The 24,837-nt window shown below is 45.9% G+C and overlaps 1 protein-coding gene across 5 annotated transcripts in view; it reads left to right on the forward strand.

The window, feature by feature from the left end:
* The window catches only part of TNFAIP8 (TNF alpha induced protein 8), a 132,586-nt gene that overhangs the window by 72,486 nt on the left and 35,263 nt on the right, over positions 1–24,837 (forward strand). Inside the window, exon 1 of one of the 5 annotated variants that reach the window (XM_006927542.4) lies at positions 21,773–21,938. The exons of 2 other annotated variants lie outside the window; for them this stretch is intronic. In XM_006927542.4, the coding sequence (XP_006927604.1) occupies positions 21,899–21,938 (40 nt within the window). In that variant the 5' untranslated portion in view covers positions 21,773–21,898. Of the gene's footprint in view, positions 1–21,772; positions 21,939–21,979; positions 22,190–22,241; positions 22,699–24,837 lie in introns of those variants that run through there. 2 more of the 5 variants (XM_006927541.5, XM_003980670.6) reach the window with 2 other exon arrangements.

The raw sequence follows: 24,837 nt of genomic DNA on the forward strand, positions 1-24,837 counted from the left end.
CTGAGGCTTCCGAGTGTAGTGGTCCTGAAGAAGCCAGGTGCTGTGGGCTTTCCCGGGCAGCTCTGTTAGCGCCTCCTGGTCCCTCCCTCAGCACGTCCACGGCAAACACAGAAAGGAGCAGACCTCTTATCTCAGAGGACCCTTCCACCAAATATGCCTTCCTCAATTTCATAATGGAGAGAAATCCTTGGGGTCTTCCAAGCAGTTCAACCCCGAAACCTACAATCTCAGGAAGGCTCCCTTTGTTCGTTATGCAGTTATCTGGATATAAGTTAATGTAAGACATCTATAGTCTTACGGTGTTGGATCACAGTTCTCGCCATGAGAGCTAGTAAGATTGAATAGTAAAAGTTATTTTATTTTTTTATTTTTTTTTTTTTAATTTTTGTTTTCAACGTTTATTTATTTTTGGGACAGAGAGAGACAGAGCATGAATGGGGGAGGGGCAGAGAGAGAGGGAGACACAGAATCGGAAACAGGCTCCAGGCTCCGAGCCATCAGCCCAGAGCCTGACGCGGGGCTTGAACCCACGGACCGCGAGATCGTGACCTGGCTGAAGTCGGACGCTCAACCGACTGCGCCACCCAGGCGCCCCGTAAAAGTTATTTTAAATGAATTTGAAAATAGGATCTGCCAGTAGGAGAGGTAACCACTGGTTGTCATCAAATGCAGCTGGACCTGGACAGTTTGGCCCAATATTCTTTGCCCTCTGGCTTTGCTGGGAGCCTGGTCAAGCCTTCCCCGCCCATCCCTTCTTCCTGCTCCTTTAGATCTTATGACCCTTGTCCTCTGGATGTGGGCCAAATCCTCTAATCTCACTTTCTGGCGAACATCAGACTAGTGCTAAGTATAGAGAACGACCGTGTTGTCCCCCACAGCGTCTCCTCTCCCTCGTCTCCCACAGCCTGGATCCTGTGGACAGAGTAACAGGAAGTACAGGCACAAGGTCGGTCCCAGCATGTGAAAAAAACTCACCCACGACTCGCTTGCTCCTTCCTTTCTTCCAAAACAAAGCTCTCAGCATAAGTGATGTGGGGTTTACATCATCTTATTTGGCATGTACATTTATTTGTATAATACTTTCTTTTATTTTTTTTAAGTTTATTCATTTATTTTGAGAAGGAGGAAGGGCAGAGAGAGAGAGAGAGAGAGAGAGAGAGAGAGAGAGAATCCTAGGCAGGCTCCATGCAGTCGGCACAGAGCCCAATGAGGGGCTTGAACTCACCAATTGCAAGATTCCTGAGCTGAAACCAGGAGTCTGAAGCTTAACCCACTGAGCCATCCAGTCACCCCTTTGAATAATACTTCCTCTCATTTCCTCCTTCCCTCTCCTCCCTTCTTTCCTTAGTTTCTTTCTGCCAACAGAGGTACTTTCCATATGTTCATTTGCCTATGTTCTTTTTCTTTTTCTTTTCTTTTTTCATGTTTATTTTTGAGAGAGAGAGAGAGAGAGAGCACAAGCTCTGGGGGAGGGGCAAAGAGAGAGGGAGACAGAAGGTTCAAAGCCAGCTCCAGGCTCTCAGCACAGAGCCCCCACGGGGGGCTCAGACTCATGAACCATGAGATCATGACCTGAGCCAAAGTTGGGTGCTCAACCAAATGAGCCACCTAGGCACCCCAGCCTATGTTATTTTTAAATGAGCTCTGAAATCCCACTACCTCCAACTATTAGGATCAGTAGTTAAGTTCTTTGTTTCTCCCTGGAGCCTGAGAGCACGGTTCCCTGGGGTCTTTTGGTTTGGGATCTTTAGGAGAGTGGGTACTCCTGGGGGTGCTTTTACCTTTTCCTACCTTGCAAGTCTTTCTCTTTTTGCCCTTCAGAAAGGCAGCCATCCCTTGTGGCAAGGATGTTCCCATATCGGGTTCATCAGGAGGCCCCATCAGGGATGGTGGGGCAGCGCCATACTGGGAGTGGAGGTGGGAACCTCAAGGACCCAGGTCCTGCCTCTCTGACCCTCTTCCCTGTGTATGTCACTGAGGTTTCTCAGCATCCCCCACCTTGGGCCTCTGCGCTTGGCCACCACTGCCATCAGACAGGCGAGACTTGGCTCTGCCGGAGAGAGAGGGTTCCAGGCTGTCCCCTGGCCTTTGTTAGGCAGCCAACTTGAGGAAATGGGGGAGGAAGTGATGGTTACCTGTGTATTCTGGGGCTGCTTTACCCACTGTCCTTTAGGGGCTGGACATGTGTTAAAGCCAGAGGCAAGATTAGAAGTCCTCAAGCATGCTCCTCATTTGCCTTCCAGAATATTCTATCAGTGATGGCTCTTATTGTACAAGAGAGAGAAACCCCAGTTTAGATTGACTCAGACAAAACAGAATTTTTTATTAGCTTACATAACTGGAACAAGATTTGGTTTAGCCGCTCAGTGATGTCAAGAACTCATTTCCTTTCCAATTTGCCTTCTGTGGTGAGTTTCATCCTCAGCCAGCTCCTCTCATGATGGTTAAATGTCTGTAGCAATCCTAACTTTGTGCATACAGCACACCATCCAGGAGGAGAGACAGAATTGGCTCTGGCAGCTCTAACAGAGGAACAAGTTGCCTTTTCCAGAAGCCCCCAGCAAATTTCTCATGTGTCCTTGTCTAATCATAAGCCAGTTTATTGGCTGTAGAATGTGGTGTTGAGTGGCTTAGGTTTGTGTTGCCTAAACCAGTCACTCTATGGCAAGGGGGATAGGATTACCAGGGCGGAGTTAAAATGGTCAGGGCTGAACATGAGAGGTGAGGCTGGGGTCATTTTCTCCTTCAGACAGCAGCCTGTGGGGATGGAAGTGATGCCAATGGGCCACAGTGTCTACTAAACAGACTTCCTTTCAGGGTGGTTTTATTTCCTCCCTGGTGTTTCTTACTTGGTGACTGGCTATGGTATAATACAGTGAATGGAGCCCGGCATATTGGATTATCAGCACCCCCTGAGCCCATGACAAGGACATAGGTGCTATCAGGGAGACCTGGGACATACTCTCTATGAAGCACAGCAGCCCTGCAGATCAGACAGGGAAATTCTCAGAGGACGATAAAGCATCCCTAAGGTATCATAGACCTGGTCTGGTAAGCCTTGAACGCTGAGAGTAAGAACTAGAGAAAATTAATTACAGGCAGGCCTTCAATCTATGGTAATTATGTGTCCCTGTAATAATCGAAGTCCAGTATAATTTTTCTTTTAAAACACTGCAATAAGGCCATATTTTCCTGTAAAGAATACCTTTACATTTTAAAGATAGGAGCTTAATTGCCATATTGGGTTATTTTATCTATTTTATTTTTGAGAGAGAGAATTAGAGAGTGTGGTACAAGCAGGTCAGGTCAGGGGCAGAGGGAGAACAAGAATCTTAAGCAGGTTCCATGTTCAGCACAGAGCCCGATGCGGGGCTCAATCCCACGACCATGAGATCATGACCTGAGCCAAAATTAAGAGTTGGATGTTTAACCGACTGAGCCACCCAGGCACCCCAAGTGCAACAGATGTCTTAAATAGCTACCAAGAAGCTCGACTGACTGAGGGCTGGGTGCAAACCTGTTGTACTGTCAGGTTCTTTGAAAAACACAAGTGTCTCTTACGGCCGGTGGATGACTCACAACTAAGCCTAAATGAATTCACTGGGTGTTGGTAGTTGGAGCCAAACTTGGTGTTGGTAGTTGGATACCACAGATACTATAGCATGGCCACAGCTCACTGAATAGATGGCTTGTTTCCTTTGCCAAGCCGGCCTTGGATACTGGCTGCCAGGCTCGTGTTGTGTCACATCTAGACGTCAGGGGTTTTGTAGGAGCAGATCAGACGAAGCAATATCAGACAGTTACTGCTGACAGATACTTCTGTTAAAAAGTGGTTTCAGATCCATGGTCACATGGCTTATCTTGGGACTGGTGAGCCCCAGGGTGTTTTTGGCCTCCTGTTTTGTTAAGAGTCTGATTACAAGCGGTATTGCACACTGTTGTGGTTTATCGGTTTTTAGGGCTCTTTTTGCTCAATTACCCTGAAATGGTGAAGTCTGGAGCTCTACCTTGATAGGACAGAGGCTGTTTGGTTAGTTTTGATATCAGTCTGTGTGAACCAGTGGTCCCAAACTCAAATGTCTACAAGAACCAGGTAAGAAATATGAACGTGGAAATACAGCTTTCTGTGAACAATTGGAAGTCATGAGGCCTGGGGCCATCTTGGAGAGAACGGGTCCTGTCTCAAGGCCTTGAAGTTCAGATGCAAAAAGAACCTTATCTGGTCCAAGAAAACCCTGTGGGGCTGGATCTAATCCTAAGGCTACCAGTTTGTGATTCTTGGGCTATGAATCCGCTAATTTCAGCTGTCATTGACGTGTTTGCTCAGCTTCAGAGAGGTCACATTTTCTGGATATCAGCCCTTTGTAATTTGGTTGTTAAGTAGATTTTAGCTCTTTCCCTTAGTTATGAGACTATCACTGGGATAAGTGGGCCACCCTAACTTTTACTCACAAATTGGAAATACTTCAAAAGAAATCACGTCCTCATGAATATCAGTCCTTTGGTGCAGGGCCTTTGGAGGCTGAATCAACTTAGAGAAGCAACTCGTTCAAAACAGCTCTGAGTATTTTATTTTACATCATTAGAACGCTTTGCGTCACTAAAAATAAGGGCCCCCCAAGCATTTGAAACTCACATTCTTGCGTTGCAAGATGTCTGCTCCATATATTCATTCCTCTTTGCCTTTTCTCTGAGTTAAGCTGGCTTGGGTTTAGGGACCAGAGTGGTTTCTGGAACGGAACAAGCTCGTGTTCACTCTTTCCCTCCCCTTCCAGGTCTCCCCACACTCTTCATTTCTGTCTCCCTGCTTCCCCCCACTGCTTCCCCATCCCCACTGTGAAGGAACAAAGAAACCAGTGAATTCATTTAGGCTTAGTTGTGAGTCATCCACCGGCCTTAAGAGACACTTGTGTTTTTCAAAGAACCTGACATTACAACAGCAAACAGGACAAATTTTAGCCAAACGTCTGCTTCTCTCTAATGAGAGCGTTTGTTGTTAACTGGATAATTTGGGGCTGGGGGGCCTCCCAGGCACCCCAGAGATAACACCTCCTGCAGCCCCGCTTCGGCTAAGATCTGCTGGACCAGCACCAGCCACTGAGCATGGAGGTGGGTGTTCGACTTTATCCTTCTTTATTTACATCATTCAAACTCCTGTCAGTGCCCATGAAAATTCCTGCAAATGTGTTTTTGTAAGGGATGGCTGGTACCCGGCTTCCCTGTGTCTGGCCAGTGGGAGAGATATAGGGATTTAAATATTCCTTCAGCAAAGCCACTCAGTGAACACTGTGCTAAAATTGTGCTCTTTTGGGGCGCCTGGGTGGCTCAGTCAGTTAAGCGTCTGACTTTGGCTCAGGTCATGATCTCGCGGTTCACGAGTTCCAGCTCAGCGCCTAGAGCCTGCTTCGGATTCTGTGTTTCCCTCTCTCTCTGCCCCTTGCCCGGCTCGCACTCTTTCTGTCTCTCAAAAATGAATAAACGTTAAAAAAATTTTCTTTAACTGCTCTTTTGATAGTGCTTTCTCCCCAGAGTACTGTCTCAACTTATTCCTTTTAGTGAGACTTCATAGAGGAATAGTCCCCAATTCTTCCTCTACTTCTTAACAGCAATTTATTCCTGAACCCCTTACAATTTGGCTTCTGTCTCTACTCACGTTACATCACCAGGAACCATTCTTCCTTCTTTTCTTGCTCACTTCCCAGTCCTTGACTGATTCCTTGACCCCCAAGTTTTACCTCAGGCATCACTTCTTTCAGGAAGCCTTCCTTGATTGACTTCCTCCTCCAGGACTGATTAATGTACTTGTCCTACGAGCTTTTCGTAGCACCCCATACTTTCCTGCTTTTGCATTTATACTATATTTTAATTAGTGCCTTCCCCCTCCCCTTACTGTAGGCTCTGTGAGGATAGGCACCATGGTTGTTTTATTTACACCATTTGCCTTGTAAATGTTCGGTGAATGTTTGCAGATGGAAGAACTGTATAAATGAAGACAGTGTCTGAACACTGCCATCTGTGGCTTCCTCCAAAGCAGGCAGTGAACCCCAGTTTCCTCCATCAACCTTTGGTTCTCTCCTGGTCCCTTGGACCTCCACGTAGTAGATGCAGAGGGATTGTTAGAGGCTGCCCATAAAAGTGACATCTGACTCTGAGGAAGAAGACAGGTGTCAGGAAATCCTGACCATTTATATGCAGCTGCTTCATGACCAGGCAGTAACTCTGTATTGCTCATATTGAACACATGATGGCTACCTGTTGATGACACCAAGGGAGCAGATGAGTTTTGAGGGTTCTGACCCCTAACAGAAGAGGACACGTTGCTTAGGGATCCAGGCAAATGGGCGGTAATGATTTTATCATGACCATGGGGCGGGGTGGTGGGGGGAATCTTGAATATCTGTTCAGAGAGAAACATAAACTAATGGTTCGGGGAGCTGATAAGTATGATACTACTGATAAGTAGGCAGTACTGTACTTTCAGGACCATTTAAGGAATTTTCCAGATAATTTTAACTCTATGCAATTGTGCCTTACTGATTTTAGGACCCAACTTCCCTCCTCTTACCTCTGAAAACATGACTCTGCTATGTTGACAGCATTACGTCTGCTCTGTAGATGTCTATGTTGCGAAGGGCTTTCTAGAGCCTTTAGGAACGATGTGAAATCTTGATCACATGCATCTTCTTGTGTGCCTTGAAACTGGATGGGAACCGTTGCTGTGGGTGGAAGGACGATGAAAAAGGACTTTATTAGGCAGGATTTAGTGAGCAAAAAAGTAGGTTCATATCTCTATTACAGAATTGTGTGATCAGTCTGCTTTGTAAAAAAAAAAAAACACCCACAATAATAATATAATAGTACTTTTCTATAGCCTTTTAGTGCAGAGGAGATATTCTATGCAGTCTGTTTTAGAAATATCTTCATCAAAATCTCTGGATTTTTCGAAGCAGAAGCACTTCCCGGAAGAGCCCTGGTCACGTGGGAAACTGACTTGACAGAAGCATATCCCCACATTGGTTGCCCTGCTTAGACTTCAAGTTCAGAGTTGTGAATGGAACTCCTCCCCTTCCCCCTTGCCACGCCTCTTCCTCTTTGGACTCCCCCTCTTCTATTGTCCGGCTCCCTCTTCCGCCAAGTGAGCCAGGCTCAGAGCCTCCCAGTCAGCTTTGCCGTCTGTCCTCTCTTTCTGCTCTGGCCCCCTCTTCTGTTGCAGCATATGGTATGCTTGTGTTAAGATAAAATTGTATGTGCTCTGCTCAGTCAGAGACACTATAGCATAGAAAAAAGTAGCATAGAATGAGGGCAGAGGACCCACATTCTAGTCTCAGTTCATGCTCAGTCCTAGCTAAGCGACCTTGGTCCAGCCACTTCATTTCTCTGAGCATCTGTATCCTTGTCAGAAGCAGATAGAACCAGTAATACCCAAGATTCCTTCCTTATAGGATTGTTCTGAGGGTCAGTGGCCATGTATGCAAAAACATTTCAAGAACTAGAAAACACCATGTTGCTGAGGTGTGGTAAGACTGAGATATGTTCTGCAATGTGCCTAAGTACATAGTACTTAGCCTGTAGCAGGTGCCTGACAAATTATACTTGGTAACTGAGAAACAAATTTTTTTTCAGTTTATATATTTATTGAGAAAGAGAGAAAGAGAGCACAAGCAGGGGAGGGGAGAGAAATGGAGAGACAGAATCCAGAGCAGGTTCAAAGCCATCAGCACAGAGCCTGATGCAGGGTTCCAACTCATGAACTGTGAGATCATGACCTGAGCCAAGGTCAAGAGTCCGACGCATAACCAACTGTGCCACCCAGGTGCCCCCAAACTCGATAATATTAAGACAGCAGAATTTAAACATGTATATCATTTGGTTCTAAACTGGGCTGCTTTGTTCAGAATTGGGGTGATGGCCAAGTGGAATATTGTTTCCTTCCTCTGGTCCAGATAACAGGATATTCGGGACACCCAAGGTTCTGCCTTTTCATTTCACAGGTCAGTCTCATCCCTTAAGAAAACAGATGGCAAAATTAAGTACATATTGTGCAACAGTGGATCCCAGACTGGCTTTAGAACAGCATATTATAAACGCAAACAGCCTCTGAGGGGAAGCGTGCTTCGTTCCTGAGAGACCGGCTTAATAGAACGTTTATTGCCCAAGAGAAGTTCATGCGTTGAGTAGAGAGGTGCCTGGGATTCCCATCTGGGATTTATTAGTATATACATTCAGGGGGCCCAGTGCCGGATGTTAGTTCTTAACCTAAAGGAAACAAAACTCCCATTCTGAGGCTGGCCAGGTTGCCTCTCTTTGAAAGTGGGCAGCTGCTGCTGGTACCTCTCTGGCCCTGGAAATCCCACCAACTGAAATGGAATTGTGTCCAATCCATCTTATTAATGGTTCCTAGGACAAACACATTGGGCTTGATAAGTGACTGGTGAGGAAGGCTGCCTCTGCGAAGACCAGCACGACCCATTATTTGCAGCCTAAACTCCAGTGGCTTCTACTGGGGGTGTTTGCCTCTGCTCCTCACGCTGTTTATGGGGATGTTAAAAGGAAGTGCGTCCATTCTCTGCATGTTGTAAAACAGAAGGTTTGCAGCTGTCAGAGTTATTTTCCCCTTGGCTCTTTATCTGATGGCCTTTTTTGTAAACCTGATAGATTTATGGATCGTTTCAAATTCCCGGCACCGGCTCTTCGGATGTAATGCAAATTTTCTTTTCTTGTTTCTTTCTTTGAAGATAACAGATATTTATGTACACATTTCCTCGTGATGTACCTCTGAGGCAAAGGGAAATTAAAATTGTCCTTACATGTTGTCATAATTCAATATTATGAAATGATTAAATGATTATTAGTGATATTGTGCCTTCCAAGCGTCTGTGTTCTGCTCTCTGGAAAGGAGGGGGAAAAAAACCCTCGAGGTATAATCTTGTGTTTTAAATAGCTTACAAATCTGGCTGAGAAGACAACTAACATCAAGATTATCAACTTTAGGGGCGCCTGGGTGGCTCAGTCAGTTAAGCATCCGGTTTCGGCTCAGTCATGATCTCGAGGTTCATGAGTTCAAACCTTGAGTCAGGCTCTCTACTGTCAGTGCAGAGCCAGCTTCGAATCTTCTGTCCCCTCTCTTTCTCTCTGCCCCTCCCCCTGCTTACTCGCACTTTCTCTCCCTCAAAAACAAACAAACAAACAAACATTGAAAAAAAAGATTATCCACTTTATAATAGAAGTTCACTGTGGAAGCATAAGTTCACGGTAAACTTCAGTAGGCTTTATGGAGGAACTGAGACCAGAACAGGGTTTGGGGACGGGTTTAAAAAAAAAAAAAGGGATGTAACATAGCAGAGAGCAGCTGCTCCCACAAGGTGGCTTGTGGTTGCACAAAGTGTCATGGTTCGCTGTAATAGTTGTTTCCAGTAATTTCCAGTTAGTGAAAACAAGTGTCAGAGTTTCTGAATGAGTCCTTCTCAAGTCATTCATATCTGCTTGGGGGGAGGCAGGGGCGTGCACATTCGTAGTTCGGCCCCAGTGCTGTCATTCAGCCGTACTTCACTGCCTTTGCTTGCTTTGGAAGAGCGAGGTGGGTGTTGAGCTGGCATCCCGGGTGCCTTCGCCCACAGCCTGCTTATCTCTGTGTCTCCATGTGGGTGTGGGGGGCTGAGGTGGCCAGGTACTTGTGGCAGGTAGAGGTTGTTATATTTCCAACCTCTGGACATTTGAAGTTTCTATGCCTGGTCTCATTTAAGGGAAATCAGCTTGAAATCTGTTCGATTATACCAGCTGGACATGATAGTTGGACCCACCACTGTAGGAATGGAGGGAAAAAAGGCCTATCCAGGAAACGTTCTGATGATAGGACTTAGTGAGATTAGAAATAAAGGGAGACAGAGCAGCCTAAGTCAGAGGCCATCATAGGATTCTAGCCACCATTGCCTAAGTGAGAAATAATTTAATATCATGAAGAAGATCAAGATGGGGTGTGTGTGTGTGTGTGTGTGTGTGTGTGTGTGTGTGTGTGTGTCATGGTGGTGGGGGTTGTTGGTGGGGTCTATCTTTGCCTTCAGATGGACGGATGCTCCTGGACAGGGTGAGCCTAAGGAGCCATCCAAGCAGACAAGCCCTCATGGCAGCTGCAAACATGTGGGCTGGAGCAAAGTTTCAACATGCTTCACTCTTAGTGCCTCTAGTTTTTTCACATCATTTTCTTGGACACAAGGAATACCTAACCATTTCATTTCTTAAATGCTGAAGTCTAATAACTGAATGCATATTTCTGTGCTAATAATTTTGTAGCTATGTGGAAGGTAGAATATGTATAAGTCGAAAGATAAAAAATAATGTTTTGGCAGTGCCTGGGTGGCTCAGTCTATTGAGCCTCCAACTCTTGATTTTGGCTCAGGCCATGCTCTCATGGTCATGAGATCGAGCCCTGCATCGGGCTCCACACTGAGTTTGGAGCCTGCTTGGGATTCTCTCTGTCTCTCTCTCTCAATCTGCCCCTCCCCCCCCCACACACTCCCTCTTTGAAAATAAATAAACATTTTTTTAAAAATAATGTTTTTCTTTCATTCTTCATTAGTTACTAATGGAATGTGTGTACCTGTTGGGCCTTGCATGGTTCAGACAAGACCCAGTTGGGAGACATGATGATTTGAACAGGAAAGCTTAGCATAAATAAATACAAATTACCAATATAGTAGGCAGCTCCTCCTTACACATAGGCAGCTCCTATGTGTAATAGGGGAATAGCATTCAGTCTTAAAAAAGGAAGGATATTCTGACACAAGCTATAACATGGGTGCACCTTTGGGACATTATGTCAAGTAAAATAGGCCAATCACAAAAAAAGACAAATACTCTGTAAGTTCACTTGTATGAAACATCTACAGTAGTGGGATCAGAGACAGAAAGTAGAATGGTGGTTGCTGGGGACTGAGAGGGGAGGAGAATGGAAAGTCAGTGTTTAATGGGTACAGACTTTGGGTTTTGCAAGATGAAGGGTTCTGTAGATGGATGATGGGAAGGATTGCACAACGATGTAACTGTACTTTGTACAATTGAACTATACGCTTAAGAATGAGGAAGATGGCAAATTTTACGTGATGTGTATTTTACCGCAATTAAAAGCAATAATAAAAACGAAAACAACTTAAATAATATATATATTTTAAGTTTATTTATTTTGAGAGAGACAGAGGGCAAGTGGGGGAGGAGCAGAGACAGAGGGAGACAGAGAATCCCAAGCAGGCTCCACGCTGCCCACGCAGAGCCAGATGTGGGGCTTGAACTCAGCGAAACAGTGAGATCACATCCTGAGCCAAAACCAAGATTCAGATGCTTAACCAACTGAGCCAGTATAAGAAATATTAAGTTTGATGAGGATAGGCTATCTACCAACTAAAGACAATTGTAAAAAATGGAGGAATAGCTAATATAAGGAGCGACCACTTACCATGGGTTCAAGATAGAGCACCACCCTTGAGCTTCCCCATCTTCTATGTCACACCTTGAGGTTGGCTAGCCATGGCTCCTTGGATGGGAGAGAAGTCCCTGTAGTGTTGTGCTGATAGAACTTGCTGGAAATCCACCCACTAGGAAGGAAATCTGTTTATGTGGGGAGGCTTTTCACAAGAGCACACTGGAACCAGGAAGGAAAAGTTTTTCTTCCCGTAAATTCTCTGCAGTGCACCCCACCGAGAAAGCTAAGAATTGTATTAGCTGGCAAAAGAAACAAAGTGTTTATGGGGCGCCTGGGTGACTCGGTTAAGTGTCCGACTTCGGCTCAGGTGTTGATCTCACGGTTTGTGGGTTTGAGCCCCACATCGGGCTCTGTGCTGACAGCTCAGAGCCTGGAGCCTGCTTCAGACTCTGTGTCTCCTTCTCTCCCTGCCCCTCCCCTGCTTGCAGTCTGCTTCTCTCTCTCAAAAATAAATAAATGTAAAAAAAGAAAAAAGAAAAAAGAAAAAAAAGTGTTCAAAGTCCTGTCTTTATTTTCTCAGAGCAGGTGATGAAGGTTGAATTTGGGGCTGTCAGGCAAAAACTGAGCCCTGGCCACCTCACAGCTTCTCAAATCTTGAAATCAGATTGGATCCCACTACCCTAATTTCCTGTCTTATGTACTTTTTCGTATAATACTTGCTTTTTATCACAGCAACTGCCAACAACCTAGCTTTTCAGAGAAATGATGTCATTAAAAAAATGTAGCACAGTCTAATGTTACACTGCAAACTTGCCTGAAGTAGTTCATACAGTTTCTGAGAGATGTTGAATGACGCTTTGTTTTCCTCAAAAATTTAAAATATCCTGCAACAGCCCCATGAGCTTGCTGTAGTGCCATCAGCAGCATAGCACACAATTTGGGGGCCTCAGGGCCAGAACTATGAGTCTGTTTCAGGGCACCTAGGTGGCTCAGTCAGTTAAGCATCCGACTTCGGCTCAAGTCATGATCTCACGGTTCGTAAGTTTGAGACCCATGTCAGGCTCTATGCTGACAGCTCGGATTCTGTGTCTCCCTCTCTCTCTGCTCTTTCCTGGCTCACGTTCTGTCTCTCTCTCTCTTTCTCAAAACTAAATATTAAAAAAATTTATGAGTCTGTTTCAACAATTCTGACCACACCACTGTAACACATGAGAATCTAAGGTGCCCGTTTGGTTAAATACGGGAGAGTCATATGTAAAGTCAAAACTGTCTGGGGTCATATTATTTTTGAAAACCTCTTAGGAAATTACCAGATTGGAGAATAGCAGATCACTTTCCAGTAAGTATAAGACTTACTGTCTAAGTGTTTCCTCTACCATTGGAGTGGGCTGCTGTTTCTGTGGGACTAGATGACATTGTGGCTTGTCTTTGGAGGCACTTGGATACGAAAAAAATACACAGCCTGAAATACAACATTCACCATCCGTGCAGGAGAGGCTCACAGTGTGGGGAGGCCATACAGAGACAAGAGGCAGGGGGGACCAACCAATTCCCAGCTCTGTCTCAGGCTTGCTCTGCAGCAAGCTCATAAAATCATTAAATGAATGGCAGTGGATACAATATTTGGATTGTTATGTTTTTTCTCTTTCTGTTTTGGGCTGGTTGTAGGTAGTTGAAGTCGAGAAGGTAAAATGGCGTACGATGGGACTTGGCTGAATTCAGTGGTAAAAATTCCGGTGAAGTAGATTGCAGATGAAGAAAGTTACAAGTTTTAGCTCTCTTCTGTTTCTGCTGGGAAATGTATGGGCTTAATAAGACTTTTTATTCAGTAGGCAGGCACCCTGTTCGTATTAGCAGTTTCTCAGAAAATACATTTGTTTCGGTGATGTCTCCGACTTGGTGAATCATAATGATTAGACATGTTTCTATATTTCTTCTTTAAGGAGAAGCTGAAAGGCTTTAGTTGTGTAACCTGACCTGTTCAAATGGAAAAACTGATCCTTTCAGTCTTACTTGCAAAACAGTCTCCTCTTCCCCACTGAAATGCTGTTTGGATAAGTTCTCCTTTGGTTCGTATTTTTACCACCTGCTGAGTTGATCTGTTGGGTTTCAGCCTTGGCTACATTCACCTGGCAAGCCTGTCCTGCCCTGTACCTCTGCCTTCCAGGGTTTTCTGTCTCTAACATAGTGACCAGTGGGCACAAAAGTGATTGAACAGCCACTCTACCCGGGTCAGAAACTCCATGTAAAAATCAAATTATGCCAACTTGGAGAGGATTCAACTTTCAAATGGATCTCAGGGCAGGGGTCTGCGGTGCAGATTTCACATAGGAAGCATTCCTTTCGTTTCCGTGTGGATTTCACATTTTATTCAGAAACTGGAATAAAGCTTCTTAACTGCTCAGGCGCCAGCAAGGAGGGCCTGTTGACCCAACCTGTCTTGGCATCGTTTTGTACGGCCTTGGAGTGAGGGCACAGGGGAGAGAAGACGTGGTCACTGCCACCACGTCCTCCAGAGCTTCCTGCTTCTGAATTCTTCACCATCACCAACAACAGATGTGTGGCAGGCCCTGGAAAGCTGCGTAACCATCTGACCTTGCCTTCAACTGCAGCCCCCTGGCCGGTACGAGGGGGATCTCCCCTGGGTTGTTAAAAAAGACAATCGAGTTAAAAAATCTGTGTTCATCTCGTTACAAAATTACATCCTCGCCGGAAGGTGTAAAGTCAGTGCTTCGCGTGGCCGTCAGGTAACAATCCCTGCTCTGGAATTTCAGTTTATGATAAGGAGGAGACCCCTAGGGGTCAGAAAGGAAAGGAGGCTGTCTCTTTGAGGAGGGAGTCTGAATAGAGGTCAGCAAGGACAGCCTGGTTGAATGCTTGCTGCCTGGGATGGGGGTAAGAGATTGCTTCACCAGCCGGGTCGAGGACTAGAGGAGTGAGCTCTGAGGTTCCCTCCTAACCGGAGTTTCTGGGACTGTGGTTGTGGATCACTTTTTCCTCCTGCTGCTTTTCCGGAGGAAAGGCAGGCATTGGTGGGTCAGATGGGACACGGTGACTTCCAGGCTCAGTCTCAGTCCTGCCTTGCTTCTTCCTGGTGCATCCCTTCAGGAACCCCCCTCATGTTACCCCAGTGTTGACCCCATTAGTCTGGGCACGGGAAGGAAGTCCAGTCCTTTTATGTTCATGTTCTGTCGCTGGACCATGCACATCAAGTTGCCATATCTGTCTGGAATGTCTGTGGGGCCGGCACTTAGGACGTCCAAATACATGTTCTGCAACCTAAAACAACCTGGCCTCATTCGTGAAAGTATTCAGGAAAGGGTTGAAGGGGGATTTTAGAACTTTCAGTGCTTCATCCAATTCTTGCCTCATTTCACTATTGTTTCTCCTCTGTTAAATAAGAGGCATTAACCCCATTTTACAGATGTGGAAACAGAGGCTCAGAGAGGTTAAATGGCTTGTCCCTTCTTCGAAGGAAGTAAGAGGACAAGGAAGAGGAAAAAACATCCTAATGCACAGGAGGCAGTGCTTCCTAGCTTTAAGGTCATCAATCAGGTGCCATTCTCCTGTATTAAGTCTGGTATTCTTTTCCCTGCTCCGGCAGCCCCACATGCCGGCAGGTTTAGTTAGGGTCCTGAGCGAACTTTTATTTAAAAACAAAAAGGGGCGCCTGGGTGGCTCAGTCGGTTAGGTGTCTGACTTCTGCTCAGGTCATGATCTCATCTTGGTGAGTTCAAGCCCCATGTCAGACTCTGTGCTGAAAGTTCAGAGCCTGGAGCCTGCTTCGGATTCTGTGTCTCCCTCTCTCTGCCGTCCCCCACTGTACTCTGTCTCTCTCCATCTCTCAAAAATGAATAAAAACATTAAAAAAATTTTTTTAATTGTAGTAGTTTCATGTAACTGAATAAATAGAAGCTATTGAACGTATAGCTTATTTAAAGCACTGGCCATCAGGAATGGAGTAACTTTCATGGGAGGCTGTGGTCTAAGCATTCAGACGGAGCGATTTGAGCAGTCTGTGCTCGCATCCTGGTCAGTTCGAACTCTGGAAGTCTCCCAGTAGAGCGGCCTTTGAGTTATTCTGCAAAATAAAGGATTTGAATTTCACATGTGTAGTTTCATAGAATGGGAAAGTCTAGTTAGAGGACACAGGGAGCATAGACTGCATTTACTGAGGTCCGAAGAACACGACTACTTAGTTTTGTAATCTTGAGCAAGGCATAGAGTTCTTTAATGACATATCTGTAAAATGGGTATGATGACCCAAGGGGGCTAACTGGGAAGTCTGAATAAAATCTTTTTTTTTTTTTTTTAATAAAATCTATATAAGGGCTCCTGGGTGGCTCAGTCAGTTTCATGTCTGACCCTGGGATTTGGCTCAGGTCATGATCTCATGGTTTGTGAGTTCAAGCCCCTCCTCAGGCTCTGAGCTGGCAGAGCCAGCTTGGGATTGGAGCCTGCTTGGGATTTTCATTCTCTATCTCTCTATCTCTCCTTCAAAATGATTGAATAAACCTGCAATAAAATCTATGTAAATGCAAGGCATCATCGTTAAGTATTATGAAAGAAAGACCATGCATCATACCTTCTTCAGATAATATTTTCAGGCCTGATTTTGAGTGTATGTGTATTTAGGCATCTGCTAAACACTTTTTTAGCAAGGAAGGAAGATTCCTTAGAAGAAAAGTAACACAGACAATGAAAGCTGAGGTAACAAGTGTATCCCAGATGTGCTGTTGTCTCCCAGTGTGTCCACCTCAGATGTCATAACTTCTTTCCATCCCTTCAGAATTGTCCACTCACACTCAGAGCATTAGTGAGGATGTGGGATTTGCTGAAGGTGTCACAGCAGGAGAATGAGAGGGTTTACCCATCGCACACTTCAAACTCCCAGGCAGGGCCCTGGGAGGCAGCTTCCCCCCTCTTCCATGGTCACACTGAATCCCAGCAGTTTTCCTTTTTTCTTTTCTTTTTTAAAATAAAGTTTATTTATTTTGAGGGGGGGAGAGGCAGAGGGACAGAGGGAAAGAGAATGTCAAGCAGGCTCTGAGCGGTCAGTGAAGAGCCCTACACGGGGCTCGAACCCACGAACCGTGAGATCATGACCTGAGCTGTTATCGAGTCACATGTTTAATTGTCTCAGCCACCCAGGCGCCCCTCAGCAGTTTTTCTTGATGTATAGCAGTGCTTTGCCCCACTCCGAAGTCCCCAACCTCATCCCAGTACCCAGCAATGCATAAGCATCAGGCTCTTTCTCTACCTGAGAAGATACATAAGTGACCTCCACTATCAATGGAGAGCCCCCTTCTCCATTTCTGGTAAATAAAAAAAAAATGTGTTTTTAAGTTTGTTTATTTTTGAGAGAGAGAGAGCATAAGCAGGGAGTGGCAGAGAGAGAGGGTGACAGAGGATCCAAAGCGGGCTCCGCGGTAAAGCAGTGAGCCCGATGTGGGGCTTGAACCTATGAACCATGAGATCATGACCTGAGCCAAAGTTGGACACTCAACCGACTGAGCCACTCAGGTGCCTCCTAAATAAATACTTTCTTAAGGCACGGAGAGCAGGGCCAGGGTGGGAGGAGGAGAGGGCTGTGGGGAGAGACCCATTTAACCTCAGCCCTTTTTTCGAAGGTAAAATACAGAAATGTCTGGGAAGGATAACAAGGATGCAAAGCCTGTGGCCTCAACCAGGTGAGCCCAAGAACTCAGATCTTCAACACTTGTGAGGAGAGAGGCTGAAAGGCAGCTGTATGCGTAGAGCATGGCAGTCTTCCAGACACTTTCAAGAGTGTAGATGCAATCATACAACAGGAGTTGAGGAGAGCCTCAAAGTCAAGTAGCAGAAAGCCACTTTTTATACTAAGTAAACAACTTTTTCTTTTCTGCCTTAAAATGTCCTGTGTACAGGTTCAGTCTCCTGTCAGCAGTTTAGAAATAAAAAATACTAGGGACGCCTGGGTGGCTTAGTTGGCTAAGCGTCCAACTTCAGCTTGGGTCATGATCTCGAGGTCCGTGGGTTTGAGCTTTGCTGACAGCTTGGAGCCCGGAGCCTGCTTCAGAATCGGTGTCTCCCTCTCTCTCTGCCCCTCCCCTGCTTGTGCTCTCTCTTTCTCTCTCAAAAATAAATACACATTAAAAACAAAAAAACCTATTTAATACAATAGATGTCCTTATGATGTGGGGTTTTTGCGTCCTGAAAGTGTAGGTATATGACTAATTTATACAGATGCTTAGTATTTTTCACTGCAGAGAATGTACAGCATTGTTGACTATGAGCAGATACTTCCTGAGTAAGCCTGTCTTCTCTTCTTGATTCTGCTGGTCTTGTCCTTTGTGAGTCTGAAAACTTGCTGACCTTGTTGTTATTAGCATACATCTGGACAGCTGTAAGCAAAAGGCCCCAAAGCCCGGGCTTTCTTTCTTTTTTGTAAAACAGCTTTGTTGAAGTATAATTTAAGAGGAGAATTTTGGGACTGTCTGGGTGGCTCAGTCGGTTCAGCGTCCAACTCTTGATTTCGGCCCAGGTCATGATCTCATAGTTCGTGAGTTGGAGCCCCACATGGAGCTATGTGTTGACAAAACGGAGCCTGCTTGGGATTCTCTCTCTCTCTCTCTCTCTCTCTCTCTCTCTCACTCCCTCTGTCTGCCCCTCCCCTGCTCATACTCTCTCTCAAAAATAAATAGACTTAAAAAAAAGATTTTTCTGCTGCCCTGTGATAAAATTCAGTTAAGAGAGTGTTAATAAACCTTCCTTAAAATCAAGGTCACTTGAAAGGCTGAGTTGTTTAGATCTGTGTTCAAGATTGCCAAAATTATACCAGTAAGCTCCACACGGGCAGAGTCCGTTCACATGTGATACATATACGTATTTGATAATGCCCGGATGAATAGAAAAACACCCAGAATCCTAGTCAGTATGTTAAGTCTCCCATCTTGACACAGAAGGCGGAAGATCCACTACTGGGCAAGAGCAGAAGGTCCACACCGTGTGTGTAAGTGCAGTTTGGTTTTAAGTGACAAGGGTTGCCAACTTAATTGCTGTTTTGTATCAGGTGGTCTATAATGATTGTTGGTGTGACCTCTAAGCATGTTGCAGGACTAAAGCATCCTGGAATATTTATTTTTTAATTTTTTTAAATGTTTATTTATTTTGAGAGAGAGAGAGAGAGCATGAGCAGAGGAGGGACAGAGAGAGAGGGGACAGAGGATCCTAAGCGGGCTCTGTGCTGACAGCAGCAAGCCCCACGAGGTGCTCCAACTCAGAGACCTGGAGATCATGATCTGAGCCCATATCTGACACTCAAGCAACTGAGCCACCCAGGTGCCCCTGTTGGAATATTTCTTAAACATGCAAGAGTGAATACATTCCACAGGAGGTAAATCATCGTGAGTACTGGAGCATTATTCTCTGGGGGCTGAACAGGGACTAATCCCCTTTTGAATAAAAGCAGAGCAAAATCAAGATGAAGTGACTGACCGAGCATATATGGGAAGTGACAGGGAAGTCCCAGAGAATCTGCTGTCCTTTGGCTTCACTTGTGGCATGGGGGGATGGGGCAGTGCACTTTGCCCAAGGTTATACTGGTGACTGAGGGGCGTCCTTGTCCCCATACAGTCTTATAAAGTTTCTTTTTATTTTATTTTTATTTTTTTTAACGTTTATTTATTTTTGAGACAGAGAGAGAGCATGAACGGGGGAGGGTCAGAGAGAGAGGGAGACACAGAATCTGAAACAGGCTCCAGGCTCTGAGCTGTCAGCACAGAGCTTGATGCGGGGCTTGAACTCACAAACTTCAAGATCCTGACCTGAGCTGAAGTCAGATGCCTAACCGACTGAGCCACTCAGGTGCCCCAAGTTTCTTTTTTTTTTTTTTTTTAATTTATTTTGAGACAGAGATAGAGAGTGAGCAGGGGAGGGGCAGAGAGAGACCGAGAATTCCAAGCAGGCTCTGCGCTGTCAGCACAGAGCCCAACTAAGTGCTCAAAGCCATGAACCCATGAGATCGTGACCTGAGCTGAAATCAAGAGCCCGGATGCTCAACCGACTGAGCCACCCAGGTGCCCCTACAGTCTTTTTTTTTTTTTTTTTTTTTTAATTTTTTTTTTTCAACGTTTATTTATTTTTGGGACAGAGAGAGACAGAGCATGAACGGGGGAGGGGCAGAGAGAGAGGAAGACACAGAATCGGAAACAGGCTCCAGGCTCTGAGCCATCAGCCCAGAGCCCGACGCGGGGCTCGAACTCACGGACCGCGAGATCGTGACCTGGCTGAAGTCGGACGCTTAACCGACTGCGCCACCCAGGCGCCCCTACAGTCTTTTAAAATATGCTGCATGTTCCTTACTCTTGAGCTAAATCTGGACGTTCTTCCCCAAGGTGACTGCTGGATTGCATTTAAATGCTAAACAAGTTTTTTTCCAGGTTTCCTGAGGATGGGGGTGGGGGAGCCACTGTTCAAAGATGGAGCTGCTACAGTGACTCTGAATTGAATTACGAGGCTGACGTGGCTGCCCTTGGACTGTTCATTCAGCAGCCCTTCTTCTCCTTGGCTAACCTGAGCAGGGCTGCAGGCCTGTTTGTGAAGCCGGTGTAAAAACAAGCAGAACATCAAGGGCATTTATTTTAACGCGTCTCATGTGGTTTGTACGTAACTGGACTTGCAAAAGGAGATTTAATAATTCTTATGAGGGCACTTTCTGCAAGAAGAGGCTGAAAATGAGCCCTGCCTGCAGGGGATTGGGCCCGGAATTTGGGTTGTCTGAGTCTGCGTAACCATCACCTTGAAAAAGGTGGCACACCTTAGTCCAGTTATAGATGAACGGGAGCTGTCTTATCCGTGTGGCGCACAGCCCTGATGAGATCCTGTAGGGCCCCTGGTGGACATCTGCAGACATCAGGGCTGTGGTGAGGGAGGGGGAGGACCAATGATGTGTGTGCCAACAAGGGCTTCCAGAATGATTCCTCGGACAGGCTAGGAAAGGTCACTTCTTACTGGTGGGGGGAGCATTTCTTTGGGATCAAAATGGTCACGTCTCCTCCATTAAGTTTGAGGTTGCCGAGTGAAGGTCCACATCTTCGCAGCTCCTGACTGAGAATGTATGGCAGAGGGGACCAGGCAGTGAACTGTGACTTTCGGAAGGATGCAGACTGTTACCCTTCAGGTGGTGAGGTCACTTTCCAGGAGAGGCTCCACAGCACTCATGTTATCCAGATGTTTCTCCTCTTCTCTGGATTGGCTGTCTCTCTGTCATCATCCTGCCCTTTCAGTGAAATGGAGATAAAAGTCTGCTTAGGGTCTTACCTATGTTAGAATCACTCAGCAATAGGAAGTGATTGGATATCTGGGCCTTATATTAATCTTTATAATCACCTTTACTGCTTGTGACTTGCATAAATGCTTTTTTCCTGTTCAAACCCAATATTGAAATAAAAAGTTCGAGCATCTTCTACAAAAATTTACTTTTAATGGTGCAATACTTTGTAATAATCTCTGTAGGACTTTATGCTTTTCAAATCACTTTTTGCTTGTATTACCTTACTTATTATTTTTTTTAATGTTTTCTAATTTATTTTTGAGAGAGAGACAGAGCGTGAGCAGGGGAGGGGCAGAGAGAGAGGGAGACACAGAATCCGAAGCAGGCTCCAGGCTCCGAGCTGTCAGCACAGAGCCCCCGACGCAGGGCTTGAACTCACAAACTGTGAGATCATGTTCTGAGCCGAAGTCCAACGGCTAACCAACTGGGCCACCCAGGTGCCGCTTCTATTACCTTATTTAATACCAAACATAAATATGTCAAGTAAATACTATTTGTAATCCTCATTTTACATGTGAGGGAAGGGAGGCCCAAAGAGGTTAATTTGCTGAAAGTCGTTAAAAAACGATAAATTTTAATTCAGGCTCTTTAAATCCAGATCTTTTGTGTATTCTTTTCACCCAGTTTACCTTAGTGCCTACTCTTGTGTTTTTGCCCATATAAAAATGGGAAATGAGGAAAAAGAAAGCAGCTGGAGAAGAAACTTATTAAAGGAATAGAACTTTTCTCAGAGTTCACGATCTTTCCGGTATGTTATTGGAGCATCTTTTGCCTTAGATTGGTGAGAAAACTAGTGCTCTGCAAAATACCTCCATTAAGACAGGTATCTCCATGTCAGCTCTAATCCACGACCCTCGGGAGGAAAAACCAAGGTTTCACCAAGTGAAGACGCCCACCTCTCAACCAATTGTAAGGAGCCAGTGGACCAGTCCAGGGGGCAGAACTGAGTTCTCCCCATGCTCTGCCAGACTTTCTATTCTATCAGCGTTTCAAAAGCCGGAATACCGGCCTCCCCCTTTGGCATTTGGAAAGAATTTATCCCGCTTTGTCAACAGTAGCGCGGGAAGGGAAGGGCGCTCTCCGTTCCGAGGACCATCCTTAGGGCTACCTTGTAATGGAGCTGCTCCTGCGCCCGAGCTGGGGTTTGAGTAAGAGTGCTCGCCCAGGTTATGCTGAGTAAGCCGCCTTGTCTGCTTTTCCAGTGCAAAGGTAAGGGGTGGAGGCCAACCCCACTTTCTTCAAAAGGCCCTGCTCTTGGGCTGGTGAGGTTGCCCGTGCCTGGTGAAACTGGTCCTTCCAGCCACACGGACCAAGGGCCACGTTACTTTACCCGCAAAAGGAACGGACAAACCAGAGCAGCTTCAACATCCTTATTTCTTGGCATGTCAGACCCCAAGACAAGGAAAGTTAAATGGGCGCCGAAAAATGTAACCCAAAGATCCAGGGGTATTTCTGTGACCGTAAGTGCATTTCTTATTTCTGTGCAATTGCAGCGCGCGCTGAGATGAGCCTTGTTGCTTTAGTTGCACATGTATTTCACAGGCGTAGCCAGTCTCGGTCACGTTTGCCCACGGCGCCCCTCGGCCCTGCCTGTTCCGAGAGTCGGGCTGCGGTCCTGGCCTCCACCCCACCTGCGTGCGCCTGGGCCCCGCCAGCCGCGCCAGGTCGCCTCCGCCCTGCGACGGGCCGGGTCCGCGCGGCCCCGGGGGCGGACTCCCGCCGCCCAGCCGAGACGCGATTCGTCACTCTTGCAGAAGTTTCCCCCTGCAAAAATCCCTGCACCAGAACCAGCCCTCCGCCCCGGGGAGGTTTTGATTTTAGTGGCTCCCCTTCCTTTTATTTTCTGTCGTGAGCGGGGTTTTGGCCTCGGAGCAAACTTGAAGCTCGTCTGAGTACATGTCAGCGGTAATCGCCCCTGCAGCCGGTTACCCTGACACCATGCACTCCGAAGCAGAAGAATCCAAGGAAGGTATGGCTTTGATTTCTTGGGGGTTGGTGGGCGGGGGGAGCGGCCAAGTCCCGCGGAGGAATGTGGAGGAAAGGCGTAGTTGGGGAGCAGATGGGAGTTTTACAACGAGCGGTGGCTACTTTGTCGCAGCTCAGCGAGAGCTGACTATACAGAGCCCTGTACCCTGCTCACCCCGCAGCCCCAACGAGACAAGGAGAGGACGAGTCCGATCTAGCGCAGGCAGCCCACTAAAAGCTGCTTTGTAGATTTGTCTGGAAAGGAAACGGCCCCAGTATTGACTCCAAGAATGCAAAATGTGCTTTGAAAAGCGCTTGCCTGCCTGCATTAGGACTTCTTTGCAAGAGCCCGAACAGTTGAGGGACCCTTAAAAAGGGTTTCAGAAATTGGAAACTCCGTGTGTTTCCGGTTAAAAGGGGAAGCCGAGTGAGGGGAAGAAGTGAAAGATCTTCATTTAGGGAATAGGTTAGTTGTTGTTTTTTTCTTTTTTTTCTTTACTGACTTTTCAGTGGTGAATTCATTTTGTTGGGGGCTTAAGGGAGCCCAGAGATGTGAGGGGCGCCTTGTGCAGCTTGTAAACTGAGGAGTTTGTCTGTTTCTAACTTCACCCAGGCAAAGGGTTTCCTTTACTCCTAACAGAGAACGGGTGACAGGGCTGGAAAAGCTCCAACGAAAACACAATTATACGCTGGTGTTAGTTCTGGGAGTTTATTTGTGTGTGAATGTTTGTATGCTTTGTTTCCTGAAACTCGATGTGTACAAAAGTCCTCTTGTAAGTGGGGGTGGGAGGGAGGAGAATTGGGGAAAATTAGAGAGTAGTAGGAGAGGAGACTGTTCATAATTATGAAAATTCCTTTTCTTTTGGAGCAGCCTCTTGGGAAACTGGTAGATTTCAAGTTAATCGCAGCAGCCGCTGGGAGCCTGGGGAGCAGAAAGGAACCCCATCATTTCTCCATTTGGTAGACATGAATGACTTAGGGAGATCCCTTCAAACTTGGCCTCTTCTGTCTTTTTACTGATTCCCTTCCCAAAGTAAAGCTCTGTGTTTCATAATGTGGTCTCTGGGGGCTGGTGTTTACCTTATTATGTGGTGTGGGGAAAGAAGTCAGTAAAAGAGGTTGTTTAATAGAAATATGAGGCTGTTGTGAATGAAAAATGACAGCCAGGAGCATTGTGTTTGAGCTTGATGTGGAGCGTGGGGGATTAATGTTTCCTGGCTGTGGCCTCTGTCTTGATGGAGCCATGTGCTGATGGCTGGTTTTTCGTTTTTGTTTTTTTTTTTTTGTCTTTATAACAGCAATTTATAGTAAGTCAAAGGTAGTCAAAGGCAGATAGGAAACAGGCTGAGAGAATCCAGCCTGGTGAACTCTTGTCCTGATTACAAGTAATATTTAAATTGGCATTTTCTCCCAGGTGTGTTTTTCCTTTCTTTTGGGAAAGAAGGAGCAGGCGGGGAAGATGGAAAAAAACGTCATCGCAGAGTGTAGACTATATTCCTCTCGCGGCATCCACCTTGTGCTCTCCTGCCCAGCTCTCTGGATAGTAGCCTAAACAGAGGGTGAAGAGGGTGCTTGATGGCCCCTCCCTACCAGGTCCTCCCCTTACTACCTCCACTTGCCATCATTTCCATTCTGCAGAACTGCAGCAAAATGGTCTGGACTCTGCTTTTTACAGAAGGCCCAGAATTTAAAAAAAATATGATATGAGTGCTGCAGGTTTACATTGATGGCGATTAGGGAAAGATATGGAACAACTCTGCAGGGAGATGGCGTGAATACTTTATTCACAGAATCATTGTCACTTCTGCCAGGAAATAAAGGGTGTGTTTGTGTGTGAGTGAGTGTGTGTCCATATCCTGGGCACTTCTTACAAGGCTGGGTATTAGCTGTAGTCTAGAACCCTCTGTTTAGCTGTCACCCCCGGGATGTCTTTGAAAGGAGTTACCCTGTGTAAAGTATTATTTTTTCTCTCTCCTCACTAGTCCTTTCCCCTCTCCTTAGCTTTTTTTTTTTTTTCTTCTGATAGAGTTGAGTATCTCATTTAGTGTGGCATCACCACAGGCTCTTCACAATGTCTACATTGCCTTCCGATAGTTGGTGCCTGACTTCCTATCATGGGAGATGCTTGTAAGTCATTATTCTG

This window comes from Felis catus, chromosome A1 (genome assembly GCF_018350175.1).
Source record: "Felis catus isolate Fca126 chromosome A1, F.catus_Fca126_mat1.0, whole genome shotgun sequence".
NCBI classification, from domain to species: Eukaryota; Metazoa; Chordata; class Mammalia; order Carnivora; family Felidae; genus Felis; species Felis catus.